This window comes from Rhinopithecus bieti, unplaced genomic scaffold (genome assembly GCF_001698545.2).
Source record: "Rhinopithecus bieti isolate Rb0 unplaced genomic scaffold, ASM169854v2 scaffold_51440, whole genome shotgun sequence".
In the NCBI taxonomy this organism is placed as follows: domain Eukaryota; kingdom Metazoa; phylum Chordata; class Mammalia; order Primates; family Cercopithecidae; genus Rhinopithecus; species Rhinopithecus bieti.
In genome coordinates, this window is record NW_016820117.1 from 394,236 (window position 1) to 418,909 (window position 24,674).

The 24,674-nt window shown below is 48.1% G+C and overlaps 3 protein-coding genes across 9 annotated transcripts in view; 1 reads left to right on the forward strand and 2 right to left on the reverse strand.

The window, feature by feature from the left end:
• PRRC2A (proline rich coiled-coil 2A) overlaps positions 1 to 2,998 on the reverse strand; it is an 18,326-nt gene extending 15,328 nt beyond the window's left edge. The window contains 2 exon segments of the mRNA XM_017859531.1: positions 722 to 896; positions 2,819 to 2,998. Of these exon segments, the coding sequence (XP_017715020.1) occupies positions 722 to 833 (112 nt within the window). The 5' untranslated portion in view covers positions 834 to 896; positions 2,819 to 2,998.
• A 92-nt stretch (positions 2,999 to 3,090) lies between these two features.
• The window catches only part of NCR3 (natural cytotoxicity triggering receptor 3), a 33,657-nt gene continuing 12,073 nt past the window's right edge, over positions 3,091 to 24,674 (forward strand). For 5 of the 6 annotated variants that reach the window (XM_017859532.1, XM_017859536.1, XM_017859537.1 and 2 more), the window contains exon 1: positions 3,091 to 3,369. In XM_017859532.1, the coding sequence (XP_017715021.1) occupies positions 3,292 to 3,369 (78 nt within the window). In that variant the 5' untranslated portion in view covers positions 3,091 to 3,291. Of the gene's footprint in view, positions 3,370 to 20,520; positions 21,207 to 24,674 lie in introns of those variants that run through there. The other variant, XM_017859535.1, reaches the window with a different exon arrangement.
• AIF1 (allograft inflammatory factor 1) lies at positions 6,605 to 8,451 on the reverse strand. 2 transcript variants are annotated; one of them, XM_017859542.1, is made up of 6 exons: positions 8,343 to 8,451; positions 8,040 to 8,101; positions 7,886 to 7,952; positions 7,477 to 7,518; positions 7,114 to 7,276; positions 6,605 to 6,804 (listed from the first exon to the last, which is right to left on the reverse strand). In XM_017859542.1, the coding sequence occupies exons 1-6, from the start codon at positions 8,428 to 8,430 to the stop codon at positions 6,720 to 6,722; spliced, it is 507 nt and encodes a 168-aa protein (XP_017715031.1). In that variant the 5' UTR covers positions 8,431 to 8,451; the 3' UTR covers positions 6,605 to 6,719. The 2 variants fall into 2 exon arrangements, with proteins under 2 accessions (XP_017715031.1, XP_017715032.1); XM_017859543.1 differs by having other exon boundaries at positions 8,282 to 8,434.

Here is a 24,674-nt window from a genome sequence, read left to right on the forward strand (position 1 = left end):
AAAAAAAAAAAAAAAAAAAAAAGAAGGGATTCCTTCCCCTGCCCTTAATAATCTCCGAAATCGGGCCAGTTGTGGTGGCTCACTCTTGTAATCCCAGCACTTTGGCAGGCCGAGGCAGGCAGATCACCTGAGCTTGGGCGTTCAAGACCAGCCTGACCAAAATGGAGAAACCCTGCCTCTACTGAAAATACAAAATTAGCCGGGTGTGGTGGCGCATGCCTATAATCCCAGCTACTCGGGAGGCTGAGGCAGGAGAATCGCTTGAACCCAGGAGGCGGAAGTTGTGGTAAGTCAAGATCATACCATTGCACTCCAGTCTGGGCAACAAGAGTGAAACTTGGTCTCAAAAAAAAAAAAAAAAAAAAATCTCTGAAATCCCTATCAAGAAGGCTGAGATATGTAACATTCAATGCTTCTGTGTGAGATTGGTTGATCATAAGCCTGCAAGGAGCAAGCTGGCCTCAAAGTCTCCCAAATCCACATTTCTTTGCCTCCAATTCTTACGTGTCCAAAGACAGGGAACCACAGACACGCCTTTGTAGGAGGGTAACTGGTGTTCACCCAGAGCCCATACCCCCTTTAAAGGACCCAATGTAAAGTTGGGAAGTCTCTAGTCTTTTGGCATTTCTACTACAGCCACTTCCCTTTAAAGAGCTCTAAAACATATGCCCCATGCACGCCTAGCTTCCAACCATCAGAAGCATCTTTGCAGGACCCTCACCAGCGGGTTTCTGGATCTCTAAGGACTTGCCCTTATATGTATCAAACAGGTTGAGCGAGGAATACTTCTTTCCATCCTTTCCCTTGGCAGTCGGCCCCGAGCGATCGGACATTGCGCTGGAAGCTCATTGAGTATGTTGGGTCCTGCAGGCACCTCCCCCAAAACGTGCCGGAGCCTGTGGGCCAGACAGCAAGTGTCTCAGTCTCTGTTTCCTGGTCAGACCATAACAGAAGCTTAAAAACTCCTATGCATTGTCATTAGGGACTCAGATATGAGGCCCCCGGTGTCTTTTCCTCCACTCTATGTAAACTGCCCACTCTTTTCAAGCGACCATGATCTACTTAGCTCCCTCACAGCTCAAATGCCATGTTCCCTCCTTTCCCCCAGACACCTTTGTCAACGAAATCTAAGTAAAAATCTAGTATCCTCCTAGTATAAACACTCTGCCCTTTGTGCCTGTCTACAAAGGGTAGCAGCCTTTGCATTCCCTACAAGTAGTAATCTCTTCTCTCTCCACCAAAATCGCTTCAGAGGCTTACAACAGGGCAAACAAATTCAAGCAAGAGAAAACTAAAAAAGAAGCATACAATTCCATCATAGAAGATACAACGCTTTAGATTCCCTATTTATTGGACACCAGCTCCCTAATCATGTCCCCAGGGCCCTGTACCCCAGGCTCCCTGCCCAACAGCCTCGTCTCCATCTGGGAAGGTTTGCAGGAAGGTATGCTGGGAGTTTAAGGATTTTATGAGCTTGCTCAGCCGGAATGGGGGTTGGTACCAGAGAAATCCTCATAGAACAACTGGGGCTCTACATACTCCCAGGCTATAGGAACCCCAAGTATTTGAAATACCCCATCTTTTTCTAAACTTGCTCCTGTATTGGCTCCTGGAAAAAATCGCCTCCAGATGAAATACTGTTTCACCATATGAAGAACAGAGAAAAAGCATTATGGAGCCACCTAGCACCCTGCAACCATGGGCCAGAAAACAGAGGGCCAAGGCCAGAGCCATCTTCGTTTTCCTATCCTCATTAAAAAGGTCCGTCACCAGTGTTTCTTTCCTTGATACCTCCAGCTCCCTAAGCAAGCCAGAAGACAGGTCTCTCAGTCCGTTCCAGAGTGACCAGGTATTCGTTTATGGATGCGAACAGTGTAAAGAGATGAGAAATAGCGGGGAAGAAAGCAGGGAAATCCAGACAGGCCCAGAATGAAAGCCAAAATTGGGGAGAAAGAACTTTATGACAAGCTAGAGATGACATGGATGTTGCTTCGTAGATGTTTAAGGAGGCCAATCTGTGAAAATAAATATATGAAGGGAAAAGGAATAAAAGAATCATGGAGTGAGCAGACCAAAGCTAACAGAAAATCACAGAAAATTCCACCACATGAAAGCAGGTGGAAAATATATGGAAACAGGTATGGCAAAAAAAAGGTTGCAGACAACTAAGTAAGGGGCAGAGGCCCGAGAAGAAAAACGGGGTAGTGGGAGAAAGGAGACGAGGAATAAGAAAAATGAAAAAGCAGACATAGGGCGACCGAGCAATACAGAAAGCAAAGATGCTGGATAAAAAGCAGGGTTCTAGAGTGGGAGTGGCTCGACACGAAGAGGGGCATCCAGAAAGGGGGAACACAGCGTTGGGTGATAGGAGGGGGTCCAATATGGAGGAAAAGCGCCCTTCCCAGAGAACCATCAGGCGCGGCCCACCCCGGGGCGGCAGCCGGGGAGGGGGCCCACAGATGTGGGTGAGAAGCCAAGAACGCAGCGGAGGGTAGGGAATTACGGGCCCAGGCGCAGGGGTCACCCCCTGAAGCCAAGACAGTGGGTGGGTAAGGGCACACTATGGATCCTGAATGAACGGCCAGAGGTGCAGGTCCCGAAGTAGAGGTACCGGAGGGGGAGGGGCAGGCAGGCCCGGCAGCAGGAGGACAAAATGGCGGCGGCTAATGGCAGCTTCTCCTCCCCCCGGCCCGCCGCCGCCGCCGCCACCGCCGCCGCCACCACCACCACCACCACCACCACAACCACCGCCGCCGCCACCGCCACCACCTCTCCCGCGCCGAAAAAGGGTGTCAGCGCACAGTTCACCCAGACTCACCTGGCCGGGTGCGCGGGGATCCGGGACCCGGGCCTAGGGGCTCCCCGGGACGGGATGGCGGTGGGGCGGGGGAGGATGGCGGCGGATGGCGCCGGGTTCGGCTCCTCCCGTCTCCCTCGCTCACTCCGCGGCTGAGCTCCGACTAACGGCCCATCCGGGCAACCGCCGCCCCCGGGAGCACCCCCCCCACCTCCCACCTCCCTCCGCGCCTAAACACGCCCCTTGATTTGCATAAAGGGCGGGGCGCTTTCTACCCTAACTCTCTTTACTTCCAGGGCTGTCCTTAGTTTTAAAAAAAAAAAAAGCGCCGGGCGCGCGGAGCGTGCGGAGGTTATTTGCATAAAGAGGAGGGACCTAAGGACACTACGACGTCGATTGGCTAAGGAGGCGGGCCCCCAGCGTCGGCCGTTGAGACGTGTTGAGGGGGCGGGAATGCGGTGCAGGTCGGCTGGGACGCAGAATTTACACGACGAATGTGGGAGAAAGAGGCGGAGCGTGCGTCGGACGTTCGTAGAAAGATGGGAGCGGAGAGACGTAGGAACGCCAAAAGTGTAAGGCAACGACTCACGGCCTGTGGCGCCTTCAGCTGGGGAGGAGAGAGAGGACGCGGGCTGGCGGGCGGGATTAGCTGCCGGAGGGCGGAGTTTCCGCAGACTGGGTACGAGTTCTAGCTCTAGCGTCCCTTTGCCGTGAATTTGGGGAGGTGGTTGGAGCGTGGGGAATGCATCAGAAGGGCGGGGCCTTCCAGTTGTTAAATCACGTCATGCAAATAAGGTGGATAGACAGACCAATCCAAAGGTCCTGGGAGGCGTTTCGCCCGCACATGTAGCGTAAGCCTTCTTCGGGCAGTTCTATTTATTTGCATAATGTATGCAAATCGTTTGAAGAAAGATAGGCTAGGAATGGCTTGTTCATCAAAATATGGGCAACCATCGACTAAGACGGACATTTAATTTTATAACCTATAACTTTCGTTAATAAATTTTTATATTTGATATCGGGAATTTGTAATTTCGTAATGGGTTTCATTTTGTGAAATGCAGTACTGTTTCTCTCCTTTGTCTCTTACTACTGGATTCTAGAGCTCTCTGCTCCCATCAGACCTAATATACCCATTCAACAGATCATTCAATGACTGATTTGAAGGCGCTGGAGATGTGCACAGGACATTACAGAAGTAGAGAAATAACGCCAGGCGCGGTGGCTCACGCCTATAATCCCAGCACTTTGGGAGGCCGAGGCAGGTGGATCACGAGGTCAGGAGTTCAAGTCCAGCCTGGCCAACATGGTAAAACCCCATTTCTACTAAAAATACAAAAATTAGCCTCACGTGGTGGCAGGCGCCTATAATACCAGCTACTCGGGAGGCTGAGGCAGAGAATTGCTTGAACCGGGGAGGTGGAGGTTGCAGTGAGTTGGGATCATGCCAGTGCACTCCAGCCTGGGCGACAGAACAAGACTCTGTCTCAAAAAAAAAAAAAACCCAGAAGGATGGGCGTGGTGGCTCAAGTCTGTGATTCCAGCACTTTGGGAGGAGGCTCAGGCGGGCAGATCACCTGAGGTCTGGGGTTCGAGACCAGCCTGACCAACATGGAGAAACCCCGTCTCTACTAAAAATACAATTACCCAGGCGTGGTGTCACATGCCTATGATCCCAGCTACTCGGGAGGCTGAGTTGGGAGAATCGCTTGAACCTGGGAGGCGGAGGAGGCAGAGGTTGCTGTGAGCCAAGGTCGTCCCATTGCACTCCAGCCTGGGCAACAAGAGCGAAACTCTATCTAAAAAAAAAAAAGGAAGAAAGAAGTAGGGAAATAAAATATGACTATGCCTGGGGTGCTTGAGAAATGCTTCTAGAAAAACTGTTAAGAGATATGAGTCCGGGCGTGGTGCCTCATATGCCTGTAGTCCTGGCACTTTGGGAGGCTGAGGCGGGCAGATCACGAAGTCAAGAGATGGAGACTGTCCTGGCCAACATGGCAAAACCCCGTCTCTACTAAAAATACAAAAACTAGCTGGGCGTCGTGATGCGCGCCTGTAGTCTCAGCTACTTGGGAGGCTGAGGCAGGAGAATCACTTGAACCTGGGAGACAGAGGTTGCAGTGAGCTGAGATCACACCACTATACTCCAGCCTGGCGACAAAGTGAAACTATGTCTCAAAAAAAAAAAAAAAAAAAGAAAACGAAAATAAATAAATAAAGGACTGGGAGCGGGAGCGGTGGCTCATGCTTGTAATCCCAGCACTCTGAGAGCAACATGAGACTCCATCTCAGAAAAAAAAAAAAAAGATATGAAGAACGATTGGAGTAGATCTCTGTCAAAAAATATAAATAAATAGATATGAAGAATGAGTTAGAACTTACCCAAGTCTGAGAAGAGGGTGTACATCTCAGGTGCAGAGAACAGATTAGTGAAGGCATGAGTTTGGGGGCCTGTGCCTAGGCTGATGTGGCTAATTAAAGGAGACTGCTTGTTCATTTTGGAAAGTGAAGGCAGAAAAGTTTGCAGAAATCAGATGAGAATTTTAGTCAGAGGCTCAGTAAGATTTAAGATGACTTCTGTTTTCAAACTTCCAAAATGATTCTCTTCTCCCTTCTCGCCTGCTGGCTACCACACATACCGTTTTGTTACCCTTTGCAGCAAAATTCTTGTAAGGGCTGTCCATAGTCATCGTCTCCAGTGAGTTTCTCCTTCTAGTCTCTCTCTCTTTTTTTTTTTTTTTTGAGACAGTCACTCCTGTCACCCAGGCTGGAGTGCCATGGCGTGATCTCAGCTCACTGTTACCTCCACCTCCCGGGATCAAGCGATTCTCCTGCCTCAGTCTCCCAAGTAGCTGGGATTACAGGCACCCACCACCACGCCCAGCTAATTTTTTGTATTTTAGTAGAGATGGGATTTCACCATGTTGGCCAGGCTGGTCTCCAACTCCTGACCTCAGGTAATCTGCCCGCTTCGGCCTCCTGAAGCGTTGGGATTACAGGCATGAGCCACCGCGCCCGGCTGTAAATTATTTACTTTATTCAATAGCACCAGTTCTTTTATTCATCCACCCATTAATTCAAGTTTTTTTTGTTTGTTTTTTTTTTTTGAGACAGAGTTTCGCTTTTAGTTGCCCAGGCTGTAGTGCAATGACACAATCTCGGATCACCACAACCTCCACCTCCTGGGTTCAAGAGATTCTCCTGCCTCAGCTTCCCAAGTAGCTGAGATTACAGGCATGCGCCACCATGCCAGGCTAATTTTGCATTTTTTGTAGAGACAGGGTTTCTCCATGTTCCTCAGGCTGGTCTCGAACTCCTGGCCTCAGGTGATCCGCCCACCCCGGTCTCCCAAAGCGCTGGGATTACAGGTGTGAGCCACCGGCCCCAGCTCATTCAAGTTTTAAACATTATTGAGAGCTTGTGATATGTCAGGCACAATAGCATGGGTCACTTTATCCCCATTTTTAGAGAAAAGCCTCACAGAGGCTTAGTGATTTGTCAAAGTGACAAAGCTTATAGTGGTGGAGAATGTTGGTTCATGGTATTCCTTGCTCTTCATGAAATCTGTCATGGGCCTGGGTACCTTGTTTGGACATGTGTTTTTGTCCTGCCTGCATTCCTTGAGGTTAAGGCTGTCTTACACAGCTGGACTCCCCCTTGGTGCATGAAACCATCTGCTGTAGTGGACACACTATAACGTTGTTGATGGATTGTTCATATGGCCAAATCCTTGCTGCCCTTCCCTCAAGACCTGTCTCTCCTTCCCAAACCCAGGAAAAAATTCACCCAAATAAAAACTAAGCTGACTTGATCTGGAGGAGGAGGGTAATTTATTTAATTTGTTGACTCTGGCTTACAATTTTGTCTTTTGTTTCCATATCTGGAAAGCCCCTTCAATCCCATCACCCCTTTTCCCTTCAAATCAGGGCAACTCAGAAATAGCTTTCTTGGCTGGGGGGCCTGCTGGCTTTTCCTTTTCTCTCGCTTTTTCCTCATACATCAGGATCCTGGTTGAGATGGAAAGAGGCACAGGGATGAGGGAACACTCCTCTCAAGGGAATAAATCATAGGGTGCTAGGAAAGGCTAGAAGGGGATGGGGATGTGAGGGTGGAAGTGGGAGGCGGAAGAGCAGGGGTTGGAGTTTCTGGGGACCAGGACTATGGAAAGGGATGGGGTCCAGACCTTGGAAGGGTCCCTTTAAGGATGGAAGAACGGATGATGAGCAACGTGTAGAAAAGTTGAGACTAGGGATAAGGATAAGGATCGGGGAGGAGAAAACAGGTAAGTACAGGGGAGGTTGGAACTTGACACTCACATTTTTAGGATGGCAGATCTCTTGCCCAGCATCATCCTGAGAAAGTCAGGGTAGCTGAACGTCTCCCCGGAGCCACTGGACACCTCTCCAATTAATTTCTTTAGCTCTAGGTGAGTCTTGGGGACCCCAAGTTTCTCTAGCATTCGCTTCAGGGACATGATATCTGGGGGCAGAGGATGGGGATGGGGAGAAGGTGGGGAGATCGTCTCTCTCTTCTTCGGCTTCCACATCCCCATTCTCCTTCCTCCCACTCTGGTAGGTGGGCCCCCTCCCAAATCATGAGGAATGGAGCAAGTAGGAGAGACCTCTGTCTTCTTAGGCCTGCACACCCCGCCCCCCCGCCCCAAATCACCCGTTTCTCACCAATATCGCCATTTCCATTAAGGTCAAACTCCATATATTTCTCTGGGTGAGGGGAGAGAGCAGAGGGGATAAGCGCTGACTGGAGGGTTTTCAGCAGGAGATTGAGGAAGGGGTTGCCAACCAACTGCTAGGTGGAGGACTCAACGTGGAAGGAGGAGAAGTGGCAGGCAGAGGAAGTGGGGTTGGGGAGCTGAGGGGCCCTGCTAGGGTGTAAGGAGCTAGAGGGGATGCTGAGAGAGGCTGGCCCGGGAAAGGGACTGCAGTGTGGCAGGAGTGCAATAAAGGCAGGTTCCCCTCTAGCTACCACAAAAGTAAACTTTGTGTCTCTGCTGTTCCTGCCCTGTTCTTGTGGAAATCCTAACCCTCCTACCCCCAGCCCCGCCTCCACCTCCTACAGTTTCCCCCTCACCTTTGAAGCCTTCCAGTTTGGAGGGCAGATCCTCATCACTACTGTATTTGGGATCATCTAGAAATTGCTATGGAGGGGAAAGTAAGAGCCAGGGTAGGCCCTCCCCATGCATGCGCCATCCCCCAGGCTCTGCCCCCTTAGTTCTTCCTTCTACCTTGTTGATCTCATCCAGCCTCTCTTCCTGCTGGGCCTTCAGCAGTCCGAAAGCTTTTCCTCCTGTCGGGGGGAAAAGATTAATCAGCCTTCATCCCTCCCTTCCTCTCCTTACCCTGACAACAGCCCAGGGACATCACAGTTGGCCTGCCTAGGCCAGCTGACTGCCCTCCTAGCCCACAGCCCAGGTCTGTCCATCTCCTTCGTCCAATCTAACGCCGTTGCCTATCCCACCCTCCCTACCCTGTAAATCCCTGTTTTGGCTCATAGCTCAGCAGATGCTGGTGGAGGTGGGGAGACAGACCAAGCTGGAGGCCTCTGTCTGCAGGCTCTCCTTCTCTCCCACCAGTCTTCTCAGAAGCCTTCCTCCCAAACTTCCCCTTTCCCCTCATTCCTTCCTCCTCTGCCTCCCAGACCTCACTTCCCCATCAGGTTCTGCTGACATTAGCGCCCCAGGAAGGAGGGGGAGCCTGGCATGAAATGCAGATTAGAAAATAACATTCTCCCAAATTCCTCTTAAATGAGAGCCCAGTGTGTGCATGAAACAAATATTTTGATAAGCCACTGGAGGTGTGCGGGAAGGGCAGGAAGACATCAGGGACATTTATTCTCAGGAACTGCTCTTTTTGAACAGGTCCAAGGTTCAGGTAATGGTAAGACCTTGCTTTTTGTCAGGTTTCATGAGTCTGGACAGGCAGGTGTAGACAGGAAGACAAGGAAGGGCTGGCCGATTTTTTCTGCTCTGTAGGTGAGAAGAATCTGAAGTCTGGCAGCTCCAGGAGGGCGACAAGATGGGTACAGGGTTTAGAAAGGGAGAGAAACCTTGCTCCCAGCCTGTTAGCTCCAAGGAGGCCCTTAAAAATATGGAAATCTCTAACAAAGCATTTTAATTTGTTTATTTTAGTATGTGCAATGTAACCCTCTCATCTCCTTTGAAATCTTTAGTAAAATCTACAGAGATCAGGAATTTAAGAATTTAAGTAGATTCTTTGGAGGAACTGAAAGTAGTACTTAAAGAAACAGTGTTTGTGAAAAGAATAGCCAGGGAGTGAGGCTGACATCAGGTTTGCGCACTGCATGTGCGTGCATGCATGCAGGCATGTTTGTGTGATGGAGGTGCTGGTCACTGCGGGTTCAACAGAGTGGATGATAGCCTCTGACACATGCCTCCCTAGGCATAACCTTTATCCCCTCTGCCACTCTGGCCAGTCACTTCTTGGGGAGGTGAGGACAGCACATTTCCCTCATTGAGATGTCCTTGTCCAAACTCGCTGCCCAGGGCTCCATCTACCCTGCCCTGGCACTGATGAAGACACCTTTCCTTCTCCCTTCCCCCAACATGTTTCCTTTTCTGTAGCTGGAATTTTTCACTTCTCACTGCCCTCTCCCTGACCCAAGCCAGATAGGAGAGATGCTGGAGTGGACTCTGGCTGCTGCTGCTGCTGCTGCTGCTGCTGCTGCTGCTTTTTTTTTTTTTTTTTGAGATGGAGTCTTGCTCTGTCGCCCAGGCGGGAGTGCAATGGTGCAATCTCGGCTCACCGCAACCTCTGCCTCCTGGGTTCAAGCGATTCTCCTGCCTCAGTCTCCTGAGTAGCTGGCACTGCAGGCGCACACCACCACGCCCAGCTAATTTTTGTATTTTTAGTAGAGACAGGGTTTCACCATGTTGGCCAGGATGGTCTTTATCTCTTGACCTTGTGATCCGCCTGCCTCAGCCTCCGAAAGTGCTGGGATTACAGGCGTGAGCCACCGCACCCTGCCGGACTCTGGCTTCTTGACATTCCTTTATTGCAGCTGCATTCTCCTGCTGCAGAGAGAGCTGCAACCCTATACTCCCAATGTTCTCAGTGCCTGCTGGGAGGATCTCAGTTTTTCATTCATACATTCACTCAACAGATGTTTACTGAATGCTTACTATATGCCAGGCATTCCTCTAGGCCCAGAGAATCCAACAAACGAAAACTCTTGTCGTCATGGTTGATCTAATTGGGGAAGGCAGACAATACAAGTAAATAAGTACATTAAAGGCGCTAGGTGGCCAGGCACAGTGGCTCATGCCTGTAATCACAGCACTTTGGGAGGCTGAGGCAGGCGGATCATGAGGTTAGGAGTTGGAGACCAGCCTGACCAACATGGTGAAACCCCATCTCTACTAAAAATAAAAAAATTAGCAGGGCCTGGTGGTGCGTGCCTTTAATCCCAGCTACTCAGGAGGCTGACGCAGGAGAATCGCTTGAACCCGGGAGGTGGAGGTTGCAGTGAGCTGAGATCACGCCATTGCACTCTAGCCTGGGCAACAGAGCGAGAGTCAGTCTCAAAAAAAAAAAAAAAAAAAAAGGTGCTAGATTCCTATGGAGGAAAACAAAGTAGGGAAGAGGGGACATAGGAGTATTGCCGAAGGTCTCCGGCTTTTTTGTTTTGTTTTGTTTTGAAATGGAGTCTCGCTCTGTTGCCCAGGCTGGAGTGCAATAGCGCAATCTCAGCTCACTGTAAACTCAGCCTCCTAGGTTCAAGTGATTCTCCTGCCTTAGCCTTCCGAGTAGCTGGGATTACAGCCACCTGCCATCATGCCTGGCTAACTTTTGTATTTTTATAGAGGCGGGGTTTCACCATGTTGAGCAGGCTGGCCTTGAATTCCTGACCTCAGGTGATCCACCCCCCTTGGACTCCCAAAGTGAGATGGAATCTCGCTCTGTTGCCCAGGCTGGAGTGCAGTGGGACAATCTCAGGTCACTGCAATCTCTGCTTCCTGGGTTCAACCGATTCTTCTGCCTTAGCCTCCTGAGTAGCTGGGATTACAGGTGATCACCACCCACCCTGGCTTTTTTTTTTTTTTTTTTTTGAGATGGAGTCTGGCTCTGTCGCCCAGGCTGGAGTGCAGTGGCGCGATCTCAGCTCACTGCAAGCTCCGCCTCCAGGGTTCACGCCATCTTCCTGCCTCAGCCTCTGGGGTAGCTGGGACTACAGGCGCCCACCACTATGCCTGGCTAATTTTTTGTATTTTTAGTAGAGATGGGGTTTCACCATGTTAGCCAGGATGATCTCGATCTCCTGACCTCGTGATCTGCCTGCCTTGGACTCCCAAAGTGCTGGGATTACAGGCATGAGCCACCGCGCCAGGCCCCACCTTTGTAAAGAAACTGTTTTCCTCAAATTATCAAAATGTGTGGTTGCTGTTTCCTGTTGGGACCCTGACTGATATAGTGTGCTTGTGTGTGTATGTAGGGAATGCAGGAGTGGGAGAGGCTGGGAGGAAATGGATCTCTGCAGCTCTATTTCTTTCTTTCCCTTTTCTTTCTTATTTTATTTATTTATTTTTTTGGAGACAGGGTCTCACTCTTTCATGATCACAGCTCACAGCAGCCTCAGCCTCCTATAGGCATGCACCACTATGCCTAGATAATTTTTTTATTTTTTGTTGAGACAGGGGTCTTGCTGTGTTGCCCAGGTTGGTCTGGAACTCCTGGCCTCAAACGATCCTCCCACTTCAGCTTACAAAAGTTCTGGGATCATAGGCGTGATCCGCCAGGCCCAGCATGTGTCTCATTCTAGATGAACGAAAGGGCATCCTGGTGTACGCACCAAACTTTGAAGCTTGGTTAATGAGAGGGCTCTTCCTGAGGCGAGAAAACAAGTCAGGATTTTGAGCCTGCAAGGTGCAGCCCTGTACAATGATGACCAACTCACCAAGGTTGCCATTGTCATAATTCTTTTCTAAAAATTCTTCCTGTAGAGCTTTGAGAGAATGTGGCAGCTTTCTTTGTTTCTTTCCTTTTTTTTTATTTTTATTTTTTGAGATGGAGTCTCACTCTGTCACCAGTCTGGAGTGCAGTGGTGCTATCTCGGGTCACTGCAACCTCCGCCTCCCAGGTTCAAGCGATTCTCCTGCCTCAGCCTCCCAAGTAGCTGAGACTACAGGTGTGCACCACCATGCCCAGCTGATTTCTGTATTTTTAGGAAAAACAGCATTTCACCATGTTGGCCAGGATGGTCTCAATCTGTTGACCTCATGATCCACCCGTCCTTGGCCTCCCAAAGTGCTGGGATTATAGGCATGAGCCACCACACCCAGCCGTCAGCAGCTTGTTTCTAAATCTCCCCACTTGTCTCCTGGAAACTATAGAGTGCAGTAAAGAGAATGGAAACACACAAGCACACACTATATTTTCTGTAAAGTTAGGAGACAGAACACCTACAAACTCCCAATTATGTTCATGTGTGACCAAATTCCAAGAAGAGCAGATAGTCCACAGTGGTACCTCGGGGAAGGGCAGGGAGGGAGGAGGTGTCCTAGGGACCACACAGAAAATATTCCTTCCTTGGAGGAAAGGCATCATGCTGAGGGAAAAGCTGTGAGCAAGCTGACTGAGCAGAGGCAAGTACTACTGGGAAAGCTGGAGGGAGAATGTTTTAGAAACTGCCCAAAGGGACTGGGAGAAGTGATCATGCCTGTAATTCCAGCACTTTGGGAGGCCGAGATGGGAGGATCACTTGAGGCCAGGAGTTCATGACCAGCCTGGGCAATAGAGCAAGACTCCACTTCTACGGAGAATAAAGGTAAAAAAGAGCAACACAAGTTACCGACAAACGATATGCCAGAAATATATTGCCAAAACAGATAAATTTTTGCCCAAATTTTCTTTTCTTTTCTTTCTTTTTCTTTTTTTTTTGAGATGGAGTCTCATTCTGTCACCCAGGCTGGAGTGCAGTGGTGCGATCTTGGCCTCTACCTTTCAGGTTTAAGCAGTTCTGCCTCAGCCTCCTGAGTGGCTAGGATTACAGGCGCGCCCACCATCCCCGGCTAAGTTTTGTATTTTTAGTAGAAACAGGATTTTACCATGTTGGTCAGGCTGGTCTTAAACTCCTGACCTCGTGATCCACCCACTTTGGCCTTCCAAAGTGTTGGGATTACAGGTGTGAGCCACCGTGCCTGGATTCTTTGTTTTTTTTGAGACTGAGTTTCACTCTGTCATCCGGGCTGGAGTGCCGTGGCATGAACTCTGTCGTCCAGGCTGGCGTGCAGTGGCACTATCTCAGCTCACGGCAACTTCTGTCCCCTGGGTTTAAGTGATTCCTGCCTCGGCCTCCCGAGTAGCTGGGATTACAGGTGCCTGCCACGACTCCCAGCTAATTTTTGTTATTTTTAGTAGAGGTGGAGTTTTGCCATGTTGGCCAGGCTGGTCTTGAGCTCCTGGCTTCAAGTAATCCACCCGCCTTGGCCTCCGAAAGTGCTAGGATTACAGGTGTGAGCCACCGCGCCTAGCCTTAGGTTTTCATTATGAATGGAAAATCAACAAAACTTAGCATTTTGGCAATATAGGAAGACCAGACATCAGAAATACAAGTACTCGGAGAAGAGATGGCAGACAACAGGAGGAAAGGTATACCAGAAAAGTACAAAGCTGTTTCAAAAATGAATACTGAATTTCATGAGTGAAGAGAGACGCATAATATATATTCCTAATTTAAAAAATCACAACTGGGTGTGGTGGCTCATGCTTATAATCCCAGCACTTTGGGAAACTGAGGTGGGTGGATCACTTGAAGTCAGAAGTTTGAGACCAGCCTGGCTAACATGGTGAAACCCCATCTCTACTAAAAACACAAAACATTATCTGCGTATGGTGGCAGGTACCTGTAATCCCACCTATTTGGGAGGCTGAGGCAGGAGAATCACTTGAACCCATGAGGCAGAGGTTGCAGAGAGCTGAGATCGTGCCACTGCATTCCAGCCTGGGTGACAGAGCGAGACTCCATCTCAAAAAAAAAAAAAAAAAAAAAAAAAAAAAACAAGCAACTGTTGTAAAATGTTTTGTTATTTAAAAAATCTGGCCGGGCGCGGTGGCTCAAGCCTGTAATCCCAGCACTCTGGGAGGCTGAGGTGGGTGGATCACCTGAGGTCAGGAGTTTGAGACCAGCCTGACCAACATGGAGAAACCCTGTCTCTACTAAAAAAATACAAAATTAGGCCGGGCACGGTAGCTCATGCCTGTAATCCCAGCACTTTGGGAGGCCGAGGTGGGTGGATCACGAGGCCAGGAGATCGAGACCATCCTGACTAACAGTGAAACCCCATCTCTACTAAAAAATACAAAAAATTAGCCAGGCATAGTGGCGGGCGCCTATAGTCCCCAGCTGCTCAGGAGGCTGAGTCAGGAGAATGGCGAGAACTGGGAGGTGGAGCTTACAGTGAGCTGAGATCGCGCCACTGCACTCCAGCCTGGGCGACAGAGCAAGACTCTGTCTCAAAAAAAAAAANGTAAAATGTTTTGTTATTTAAAAAATCTGGCCGGGCGCGGTGGCTCAAGCCTGTAATCCCAGCACTCTGGGAGGCTGAGGTGGGTGGATCACCTGAGGTCAGGAGTTTGAGACCAGCCTGACCAACATGGAGAAACCCTGTCTCTACTAAAAAAATACAAAATTAGGCCGGGCACGGTAGCTCATGCCTGTAATCCCAGCACTTTGGGAGGCCGAGGTGGGTGGATCACGAGGCCAGGAGATCGAGACCATCCTGACTAACAGTGAAACCCCATCTCTACTAAAAAATACAAAAAATTAGCCAGGCATAGTGGCGGGCGCCTATAGTCCCCAGCTGCTCAGGAGGCTGAGTCAGGAGAATGGCGAGAACTGGGAGGTGGAGCTTACAGTGAGCTGAGATCGCGCCACTGCACTCCAGCCTGGGCGACAGAGCAAGACTCCGTCTCAAAAAAAAAAAAAAAAAAAAAAAATTAACTGGGCATGGTGGTGCATGCCTGTAATCCCAGCTACTTGGGAGGCTGAGGCAGAAGAATCACTTGAACCCAGGAGGCAGAGGTTGTGGTGAGCCGAGATTGCGCCATTGCACTCCAGCCTGGGCAACAAGAGAGAAACTATGTCTCAAAAAAAAAAAAAAAAAATCTGAATGGTTATTTTCATAAATAGCTTTTAAAATGTGTGAAATTTTTTTTTTTCTTTGGAAGAGACAGGGTCTCACTCTGTTGCCCAGGCTAGAATGCAGTGGTGTGATCATAGCTCACTGCATCACCGCATCCATATACTCCTGGGCTTAAGTTATCCTCCCACCTCAGCCTCTGAAATTACTGGGACTGCAGGCCTGTGCCACCCTGCCTGGCTAATTTTTAATTGTTTTGTAGAGAAAGCAGCTCACTATGTTACCCAGGCTGCTCTCAAACTCCTGGCCTCAAGTGATCCTCCTGCCTTGGCTTCCCAAAGTGCTGGGAATTACAGGGTTGAGCTATGTATCATGCCTGACTGTGAAAAGCTTTCATTATATTGATTGAGATGGTAATACAGATTTTTCTCTTCATCTCTTTTTTTTTTTTTTTTTGAGACGGAGTCTCGCTCTGTCACCCAGGCTGGAGTGCAGTGGCCGGATCTCAGCTCACTGCAAGCTCCGCCTCCTGGGTTTACGCCATTCTCCTGACTCAGCCTCCCGAGTAGCTGGGACTACAGGCGCCCGCCACCTTGCCTGGCTAGCTTTTTTGTATTTTTTAGTAGAGATGGGGTTTCACCGTGTTAGCCAGGATGGTCTCGATCTCCTGACCTCGTGATCCGCCCATCTCGGCCTCCCAAAGTGCTGGGATTACAGGCTTGAGCCACCGTGCCCGGCCTCTTCATCTCTTAATGCAGTAAATTGTATCAATAGAACTAGGAACTGCATGAATAGTGAATTGCTTTCCTGGGATAAAGACTGCTTGGTTATGTTATTTTACATTATTTAGTCAATAGTGGTTTAGGTTTGCTAATATTTATTATTTATTTTTTAAGTAATTTTTTTTTCAGAGACCAGATCTCTCTAGGTTATCCAGGCTGGTCTCAAACGCCTGGCCTCAAGTAATACTCCCACTTTGGTCTCCCCAGTAGCTGGGATTACAGCATGAGCCACTGTGCCTAGCTTGCTAATTTTTTTTTTTGAGATGGAGTTTCACTCTTGTTGCCCAGGCTGGAGTGCAATGGCGTGATCTTGACTCACCCTAACCTCCGCCTCCTGGCTTCAAGCGATTCTCCTGCCTCAGCCTCCTGAGTAGCTGGGATTACAGGCATGTGCCACCACGCCCGGCTAATTTTTTGTATTTTAGTAGAGACAGGGTTTCTCCCTATTGGCCAGGCTGGTCTCAAACTCCCGACCTCAGGGATTACAGGTGTGAGCCACTGTGCCTGGCGCTAATATTTTTTATTATGTTCTTCTTCCTGTTTTTCTTCTTTTTCTCCTTCTCCTCTTCTCCATTTTGTATCTATGTTCACAAACAAAACTGCTTTATGGTTTTCCTTTCTCTCAAAAGCCTGGCTTTTGTACCAAGGTTACATTAATTTGACGAAACAAGTTGAGAAACTTTTCCTGTTTTCTGATCTCTAGAATAATTTTCATATGATAAAAACTGTTTTGAAGGTTTCATAGCTATCTGGACCTGGTGACTTTTTGGTGGTTAAAATTTTGTTTTCTTGGCTGCCGCAGTGGCTCACGCCTACAATCCCCGCACTTTGGGAGGCTGAGGCAGGCGGGTCAAAAGGTCAGGAGATCGAGACCATCCTGGTTAACACGGTGAAACCCCGTCTGTACTAAAAATACAAAAAATTAGTGGGCGTGCTGGCACATGCCTGTAGTCCTAGCTACTTGGGAGGCTGAGGCAGGAGAATCACTTGAACCCTAGAGGCGGAGGTTGCAGTTAGCTGAGATTGTGCCACTGCAGTCCAGCTTAGGCAACAGAGCAAGACTCTGCCAAAAAAAAAAAAGCAAACAAACAAACAAACAAAAAAAAAACAGACTTGGTGGTTCAATGCCTGTAATCCCAGCACTTTGGGAGGCTGAGGCAGGCGGATCACGAGGTCAGGAGATCAAGATCATCCTGGTTAATATGGTGAAACCCCGTCTCTACTAAAAAATACAAAATATTGGCTGGGTGTGGTGGCGGGCCCCTGTAGTCCCAGCTGTTTGGGAGGCTGAGGCAGGAGAATGGCGTGAACTCGGGAGGCGGAGCTTGCAGTGAGCCGAGATCACACCACTGCACTCCAGCCTGGGCAACAGAGCGAAGACTCCGTCTCAAAAAAATAAAAATAAAATAAAATAAAATAAAATAAAATAGTTTTATTTAATGATTACAAGTACATCAAGCTTGTAATTTTTCTTGAGTGAGTGTTGCTCACATATTTGCTTTCCTTCTCTCTCTCTCTTTCTTCTTATTTCTTTTTTTTTTTTTGAGACAGTGTCTCCCTCTGTTGTCCAAGCTGGGGTGCAGTAGTGCGAACATGGCTCATTGCAGCCTTGCCCTCCTGGGCTCAAGTGATCCTCCCACCCCAGCTTCCTACGTAGCTGAGACTACAGATGTGTGCCACACAGGCTAATTTTATTTTATTTTTTGTAGAGATGAGGTCTTGCCATGTTTCCCAAGCTGGTTTCAAACTCCTGGGCTTAAGTGATTCTCTTGCCTCAGCCTCCCAATGTGCTGGCATTACAGGTGTGAGCCACTGAGCCCAGCTGGTCATATATTTTTCTAGAAAATTATTCATCTTAGCTGGGTGTGGTGGCCATGCCTGTAGTCCCAGTCCCAACTATTTGGGAGGCTGAGGTGGGAGGGTCACTTGAGGCTAAGAGTTTGAGTCCAGCCTGGACAACATAGTGAGACCCTGTCTCTAAAAAAACAAAACAAAACAAAAAAAAAACAGAAAAGAAAATTATTCATCTTATCAAACTTTGCAATATAAATATCCACTACATCTGGGATTATATTTCCGTTAAATTACTCATTTTGTGTGTGCGCCCTCTCTCGCCTTTTTCTGCTTAAGCAGTTTAGTCAGAGGCTTATTAATATTAGTAGTCTCTCTAAATATATATTTTCTGGACTATTGTTCCTTTGTTTTCTATTTCATTAATTTTTGAAATTATCTTTGTTATGTTCTTTCTTAATTTTGGGGGTACTTCTATACTCTTCTTCTAATTTCTTTCTTTCTCTCTTTCTTTCTCTTTCTTCTCTTCTCTTCTCTTTTCTTTTCTTTTCTTTTCTTTTCTTTTCTTTTCTTTTCTTTTCCTTTCTTTCCCCAGCTGATTGGGCTGAATCTTTTTCTCATTTCTTGACATGTTTGTTCAACTCACTGATTTTTAAACTTTTGTAATATGCATATTTTTCCTTCTGTAAATATTTGCTATTTAAAAAACCTGAGGCTGGGCGTGGTGGCTCATGCCTGTAATCCCAGCACTTCGGGAAGCCGAGGCTGGTGGACCACTTGAGGTTGGCAGTTCAAGACCAGCCTGGCTAACATGGAGAAATCCCCTCTCTACAAAAAATACAAAATTAGCCGAGTGTGGTGGCACATGCCTGTAATCCCAGCTACTTGGGAGGCTGAGGGAGGAGAATCGCTTGAACCTGGGAGGTGGAGGTTACGGTGAGCCAAGATCACGCCATTGTACTCCAGCCTGGGCAACGAGAGAAACTCAGACTTGAAAAAAAAAAAAAAATCTGAATGGCTATTTATCATAAACAACTTTTATGAAATTATTATTATTAATATTTAACTGAAGAGACAGTGTCTCAGTGTCTCACGCCTGTAATCCCAGCACTTTGGGAGGCTGAGGTGGGTGGATCACGAGGTCAGGAGTTCGAGACCAGCCTGACCAACATGGTGAAACCCTGTGTATACCTAAATACAAAAATTAGGCGTGGTGGCACACACCTGTAATGCCAGCTACTCAGGAGGCTGAGGCAGAAGAATCACTTGAACCAAGGAGGCAGAGGTTGCAGTGAGCCGAGATTGCACCATTGCACTCCTACCTGGGCAACAGAGCAAGACTCCGTCTCAAAACAGAAAAAAAAAAAAAAGAGGGTCTCACTCTATAGCGCAGGCTGGAGTGCAGTGGTGCAATCACTCCCGAGTGTTAACTATGCTCACGGTTTCATAGACATAGTTTTCACTCTTCGTCAGTGAAAAATATTTTATTCTTTCTTTTTTTTTTTTTTTTTTTTTTGAGACGGAGTCTCATTCTGTCGCCCAGGCTGGAGAGCAGTGGCGTGATCTCGGCTTACTGCAAGCTCCACCTTCCGGGTTCATGCCATTCTCCTGCCTCAGCCTCCCAAGTAGCCGGGACTACAGGCGCCCACCACTACGCCTGGCTAATTTTTTTTTTTATTTTTAGTATAGTCGGGGTTTCACCGTATTAGCCAGGATGGTCTCAATCTCCTGACCTCGTGATCTGCCCGTCTCAGCCTCCCAAAGTGCTGAGATTACAGGCGTGAACCACCACACCTGGTCTATTCTATTTTTTTTGAGACAGATCTGCTCTGTTGCCCAGCCTGGAGTGCAGCAGCATGATCTCCCCTTACTGCAACCTCTGCCTCCAGGGTTCAAGCAATTCTCCTGCCTCAGTCTCCCTAGCAGCTGGGATTACAGGCGCCTGCCACCACACCCAGCTAATTTTTGTATTTTTAGTAGAGATGAGGTTTCAGCATGTTGGCCAGGCTGGTCTTGAAATTCTGATCACCCACCTCGGCCTCCCAAAGTGCTGGGATTATAGGCTTGACTCACCGCACCCGGTGTGTTTAATAATTTTCTTTGCCTGCTTAATATATAGTTTCTGAGAGATGTGAGTCTTCCTCTAATATTGTATGTTACTTTTCTATTGCTGCTGCACAAACTTTATTTTCATTTTTATTGTTATTATTATTTTTTGAGATAGAGTCTCACTCTGTCGCCCAGACTGGAGTGCAGTGGCATGATTTCTGCCCACTGCAACTTCCGCCTCCCAGGTTCAAGCGATTCTTCTCCTGAGTAGCTGGGATTACAGGTGCACGCCACCATGCCTGGCTAATTTTTGTATTTTTAATAATATTTATATTTTAGTATATTTAGTAATTTTGTATTTTCACCATGTTGGTCAGGCTGATCTCGAACTCCTGACCTCATGATCCACCCTCCTTGGCCTCCTAAAGTGTTGGGATTACAGGTGGTAGCCATTGTGCCTGGCCTAAACTTCTTCTTTTTTTAAGCATCCTTGTGCAGAGACTCCAAGGGCAAACAAGGGTAGTGCCAACCAGCCTGGCAGAGCTAAGGCAGGCCTCAACTCTGGCCCCTAGAGGGAAGAGGTGACTAGTCACTAGCCTTCCTTCATTCTCTCACCCAGAGAGAAATAGGGAAGGAAGAGAAATGGAGTAAAGGAATGAAGTATGCTGATGGGGAGGGAAAACATGGAGAATGATGGGGAGGCAGAAAGCGATGCAAAGAGAGATAGAGGGAGAGAGAGAGAGAGAGAGAAAGAGAAAGACGGAGAGGCAGACCAGACACGGCAACTCACACCTGTAATCCCAGCACTTTGGGAGGCTGAGGCAGGTGGATCACTTGAGGCCAGGAGTTCAAGACCAGCCTGGCCAACATGGCGAAACCCCATCTCTACTAAAAATACAAAAATTAGCCAACTGTGGTGGCGTGTGCCTGTAATCCCAGCTACTTGGGAGACTGAGGCACGAGAATCACTTGAACCTGGGAGGTGGAGGTTACAGTGAGCTGAGAGCACACACACACAAAAAAGACAGAATGTCTCACATGGAAAGTGCTCACTGAATATTTGTTGAATGAGTGAATAAGCAGACGTGTGTGTGTGTGTGACAGAGACAGAGGGGTAGGGGTGTGTAGAGATGTGGCATGTGAGTGGACGTGGGGCAAGAAACAAGTAATATGAATAACATGGTGAGACAGAAAGAGTTGTGGACAGAGATGTGGGAAATATGAGAGATAAGGGGAGAGATACTGAAAAGAGCGATTAAGAGAGATGAAGATAGGGTGTCTGGCCCATGGAAGGCATTCATGAAGAGCGATGCTGAATAGATGAATGAACCTCAGTGCCCAGCAGTGGTGTCATGAAGGGGATGCTGTGCAGAAACCACACTACCCATTAGAGAAGCAACTGTGCTTGTTTCCCCTTGAGTTGACGAGGGATTTAACGAGCAGTGGAATGAAGAGCAGGGGAAAGACACCTGCGATCTTTCAGAAGCAGAATGGACAGGGCCTGAAGATCTTTTGGATGGGGGAACTGAGGGAGAAGGCAGAATAGGATGAATCCCAGGTGTTTGCCTTAAGTGACTGGGGCTTTGTGTTTCCATTCACTGGGACAGGGATGACAGGAGGCTGACCCAGTCTGAGTGGACACTGATGACTTTGAAATGCCCATGGAGTATTCAGGGTAAGCCGCCTAGAGAGCAATTAGATAGTGTGGACTTAGGTTTCCAGAAAGACGCCTGAGGGGGAGATGTAGATTGGGGACTTGACAGAGAATAAGCAGTAGTAACAACTGTGGCTATGACAGGATTGCCTGGGATAGCCGTGGTAGATGCGCAAAATTTATTGAATGAAAGTGGGAAGCCAGGCGCATGCCTGTAATCCCAGCTATGTGAAAGGCTGTGGTTGGAGGAACACCTGAAGCCTGGAGTCAGGAGTTTGAGACTAGCCTGGGCAACATAGTGAGATCTCATCTCAAAAATATATACAATACAAAATATATAATAACACTTTTTAAAAAGAAAGTGGGGCCGGGGGCAGTGACTCACGCCTGTAATCCCAGCACTTTGGGAGGCTGAGGCAGGCAGATCACTTGAGGTCAGGAGTTCGAGACCAGCCTGACCAACATGGTGAAACCCCATTTCTACTGAAAATACAAAATTAGTCGGGTGTGGTAGCATGTGCCTGTAATCCCAGCTACTTGGGAGGCTGAGGCAGAAGAATCGCTTGAACTCAGGAGGCGGAGGTTGCAGTGAGCCGAGATCATGCCATTGCACTCTAGCCTGGGTAACAAGAGCAAAATTCCATCTCAAAAAAAAAAAAAAAAAAAAAAAAAAAAAGTGGGAGAAACAACCCAAAAATCTTCCAACAGGACAGTGGTATAAAAGCACACGTTTAGGGTACAGGAGTCTGGGGGACTCAGGTTGGATGGCTTTTATGTCCTTGGGAAAGAGGAGGTGAGATTTCAAAGTGAAACAGCTTCCATGGTGACAGGATCTGAGATGTAGGTCATGGAGAGTCAAGAGGATGATTGGAGTGGACAAGGTGAAATAACTGTGAAATTGCACACTTAGGATATTGAAAAGGCATTTGCGAGATGGGTAGAAGAAGGTTCATAGCGGATTGAGTCATAATAACAAAACAAAAAATAGAAACAACCCAATTGTACATCATCAGGTGAATGGATCAACAAGCTGTGCTACATCATATAAAGGATTACCACTCAGCAAAAAAGGAATGAAACACTGATACATACAACAGTGTGGGCGAATCTCACAGACATTAAGCAGAATGCAAGGAGCCAGATACAAGAGTATGTACTCCATTAATGTGATGTTCGAGAACAGACTAATCTATAGAGGCCGAGCGCAGTGGCTCATGCCTGTAATCCCAACACTTAGAGAGTTCAAGGCAGGAGGATCACTTGAGCCCAGGAGTTAGAATCCAGTCTGGGCAGCATAGAATGACCCCGTCTCTACACTTTTTTTTTTTTTTTCCCGAGATGGAGTCTTGCTCTGTCGCCCAGGCTGGAGTGCAATGACGCGATCTCGGCTCACTGAAACCTCTGCCTCCCAGGTTCAAGCGATTCTCCTGCCTCAGCCTCCCGAGTAACTGGGACAATAGGCACGTGCCACCATGCCTGGCTAATTTTTTTTTTCTTTTTTTTTTAGTAGAGACAGAGTTTCACTATGTTAGCCAGGATGGTCTTGAGCTTCTGACTTTGTGATCCCCCTGCCTCAGCCTCCCAAAGTGCTAGGATTACAGATGTAAGCCACTGCACCCGGCCTACAAAAAAACTTTTAAAAAATTAGCTGGGTGCGGTGGCATATGCCTGTAGTCCTAGCTACTCAGAAGACTGAGGTGGGAGGATGGCTTGAGCCCAGGAGGTCAAGGCAGCAGTGAGCTATAATTGCACTACTGCACTCCAACCTGGGCAACAGAGCAAGCAAGACTCTGTCTCAAGAAAAAAGTCTACAGAGGTAAAAATCAATGGTTGCATCTAGGAGGGGAAAGGGATTTACAAAAAGGGGCTTGGAGGAATTTTCCAGGATAATGGGAATTATCTATAGCTCAGTTGCAGTGTGGTTATATGGGTGTACATATTGGCCAAAGATCATCAAACTGTACATTAAGATCTGTGCATTTTACTGTATGAAATTATATCTCAATGTTTAAAAATGCCATTTATGGCCGGGCACGGTGGCTCACGCCTGTAATCCCAGCACTTTGGGAGGCCGAGGCAGGCGGATCACAAGGTCAGGAGATCAAGACCATCCTGGCTAACATGGTGAAACACCGTCTCTACTAAAAAATACAAAAAAATTTAGCTGGGCATGGTGGCGGGCGCCTGTAGTCCCAGCTACTCGGGAGGCTGAGGCAGGAGAATGGCGTGAACCCGTGAGGTGGAGCTTGCAGGGAGCTGAGATCGCGCCACTGCACTCCAGCCTGGGTGACAGAGTGAGACTCCATCTCAAAAAAAAAAAAGTTAATGTGGACATTAAGTCCATTAAGGAGTTGGCAAAGGTTGAAATAGAGAGGCGGGCTGGGCATGATGGCTCACGCCTGTAATACCAGCACTTTGGGAGGCCGAGGTGGGTGGATCACAAGGTCTGGAGTTCAAGACCAGTCTGGCCAACATGGTGAAACCTTGTCTCTACTAATATACAAAAATTAGCCTGGCATGGTGGTAGGCATCTGTAATCCCAGCTACTCTGGAGGCTGGGGCAGGAGAATTGTTTGAACCTGGGAGGCAGAGGTTGCGGTGAGCCAAGATCACGCCATTGCACTCCAGCAACAAGAGCAAAACTCCGTCTCAAAAAAATAAAAAAAAATAAAGAAAAAATAGAGAAGAGGCTGGAGAGTCAGGGATGGGCTCTTGATGAATGTGAGGGCGAGTGGACAACGACACCAAGGAGAGATTGAAGGTCGTGGGGTCAGATGCTGTGAGCCTCAGAGGAGAAGCTGTTCTCAGAAGCTGAAAGTATCATCACCTGGGAGTATTCATTAGTTGAAAACTATCGATAAGACTTGGCCGGAGAAGTCACCCAATCTTACCCCTGCCAACACGTAGAGGAGGAACCCTGGTGGGGTGGGGTGAGGGTGGGGAAGGATGAGATCACCTGTGCTGGATTGTGGAATTTTGTGTTTTCACCTATTTTCATGGTCTGAGTTGGGAGTTTATTGGCCTCAACCAGCCAGCCTACAGCTTGTTGTTCAAGAAGTCAGACCAGAGACTGGGCACGGTGGCTCACACCTGTAATCCTAGCACTTTGGGAGGCTGAAGCAGGCAGATCACTCGAGGTCAGGAGTTTGAAACCAGCCTGGCCAACATGGAGAAACTCTGTCTCTACTAAAAATACAAAAGAGTTAGCCAGGTGTGATAGCAGGCGCCTGTAGTCCCAGCTACTCGGGAGGCTGAGGCAGGAGAATCGCTTGAACCTGGGAGGCAGAACCTTGCAGTGAGCAGAGATCACGCCACTGCACTCCAGCCTAGGTGACAGAGTGAGACTCTCTCTCAAAAGAACAAACAAACAAACAAACAAAAGAGACCAGTGCACATCCACTTCAACACTGTTTTATTTGTTGCCTTTCCTCTTGAGTGCCTGGAAATAGTTTCTTTCTTTCTTTTTTTTTTTTTGAGTCGGAGTCTCGC

Bases quoted from the DNA above. Each gene is read 5' to 3' on its own strand.
- AIF1 (XM_017859542.1), bottom strand. From the start codon at position 8,430: ATGAGGGGAAAGGGGAAGTTTGGGAGGAAGGCTTCTGAGAAGACTGGT. The intron at 7,519-7,885 runs GTGAGGGGGAAA...CCCCTCACCCAG, and splicing joins CAAACTGGAAGGCTTCAAAG to AGAAATATATGGAGTTTGAC. The intron at 6,805-7,113 runs GTGAGTGTCAAG...CATCTCAACCAG, and splicing joins AGATCTGCCATCCTAAAAAT to GATCCTGATGTATGAGGAAA.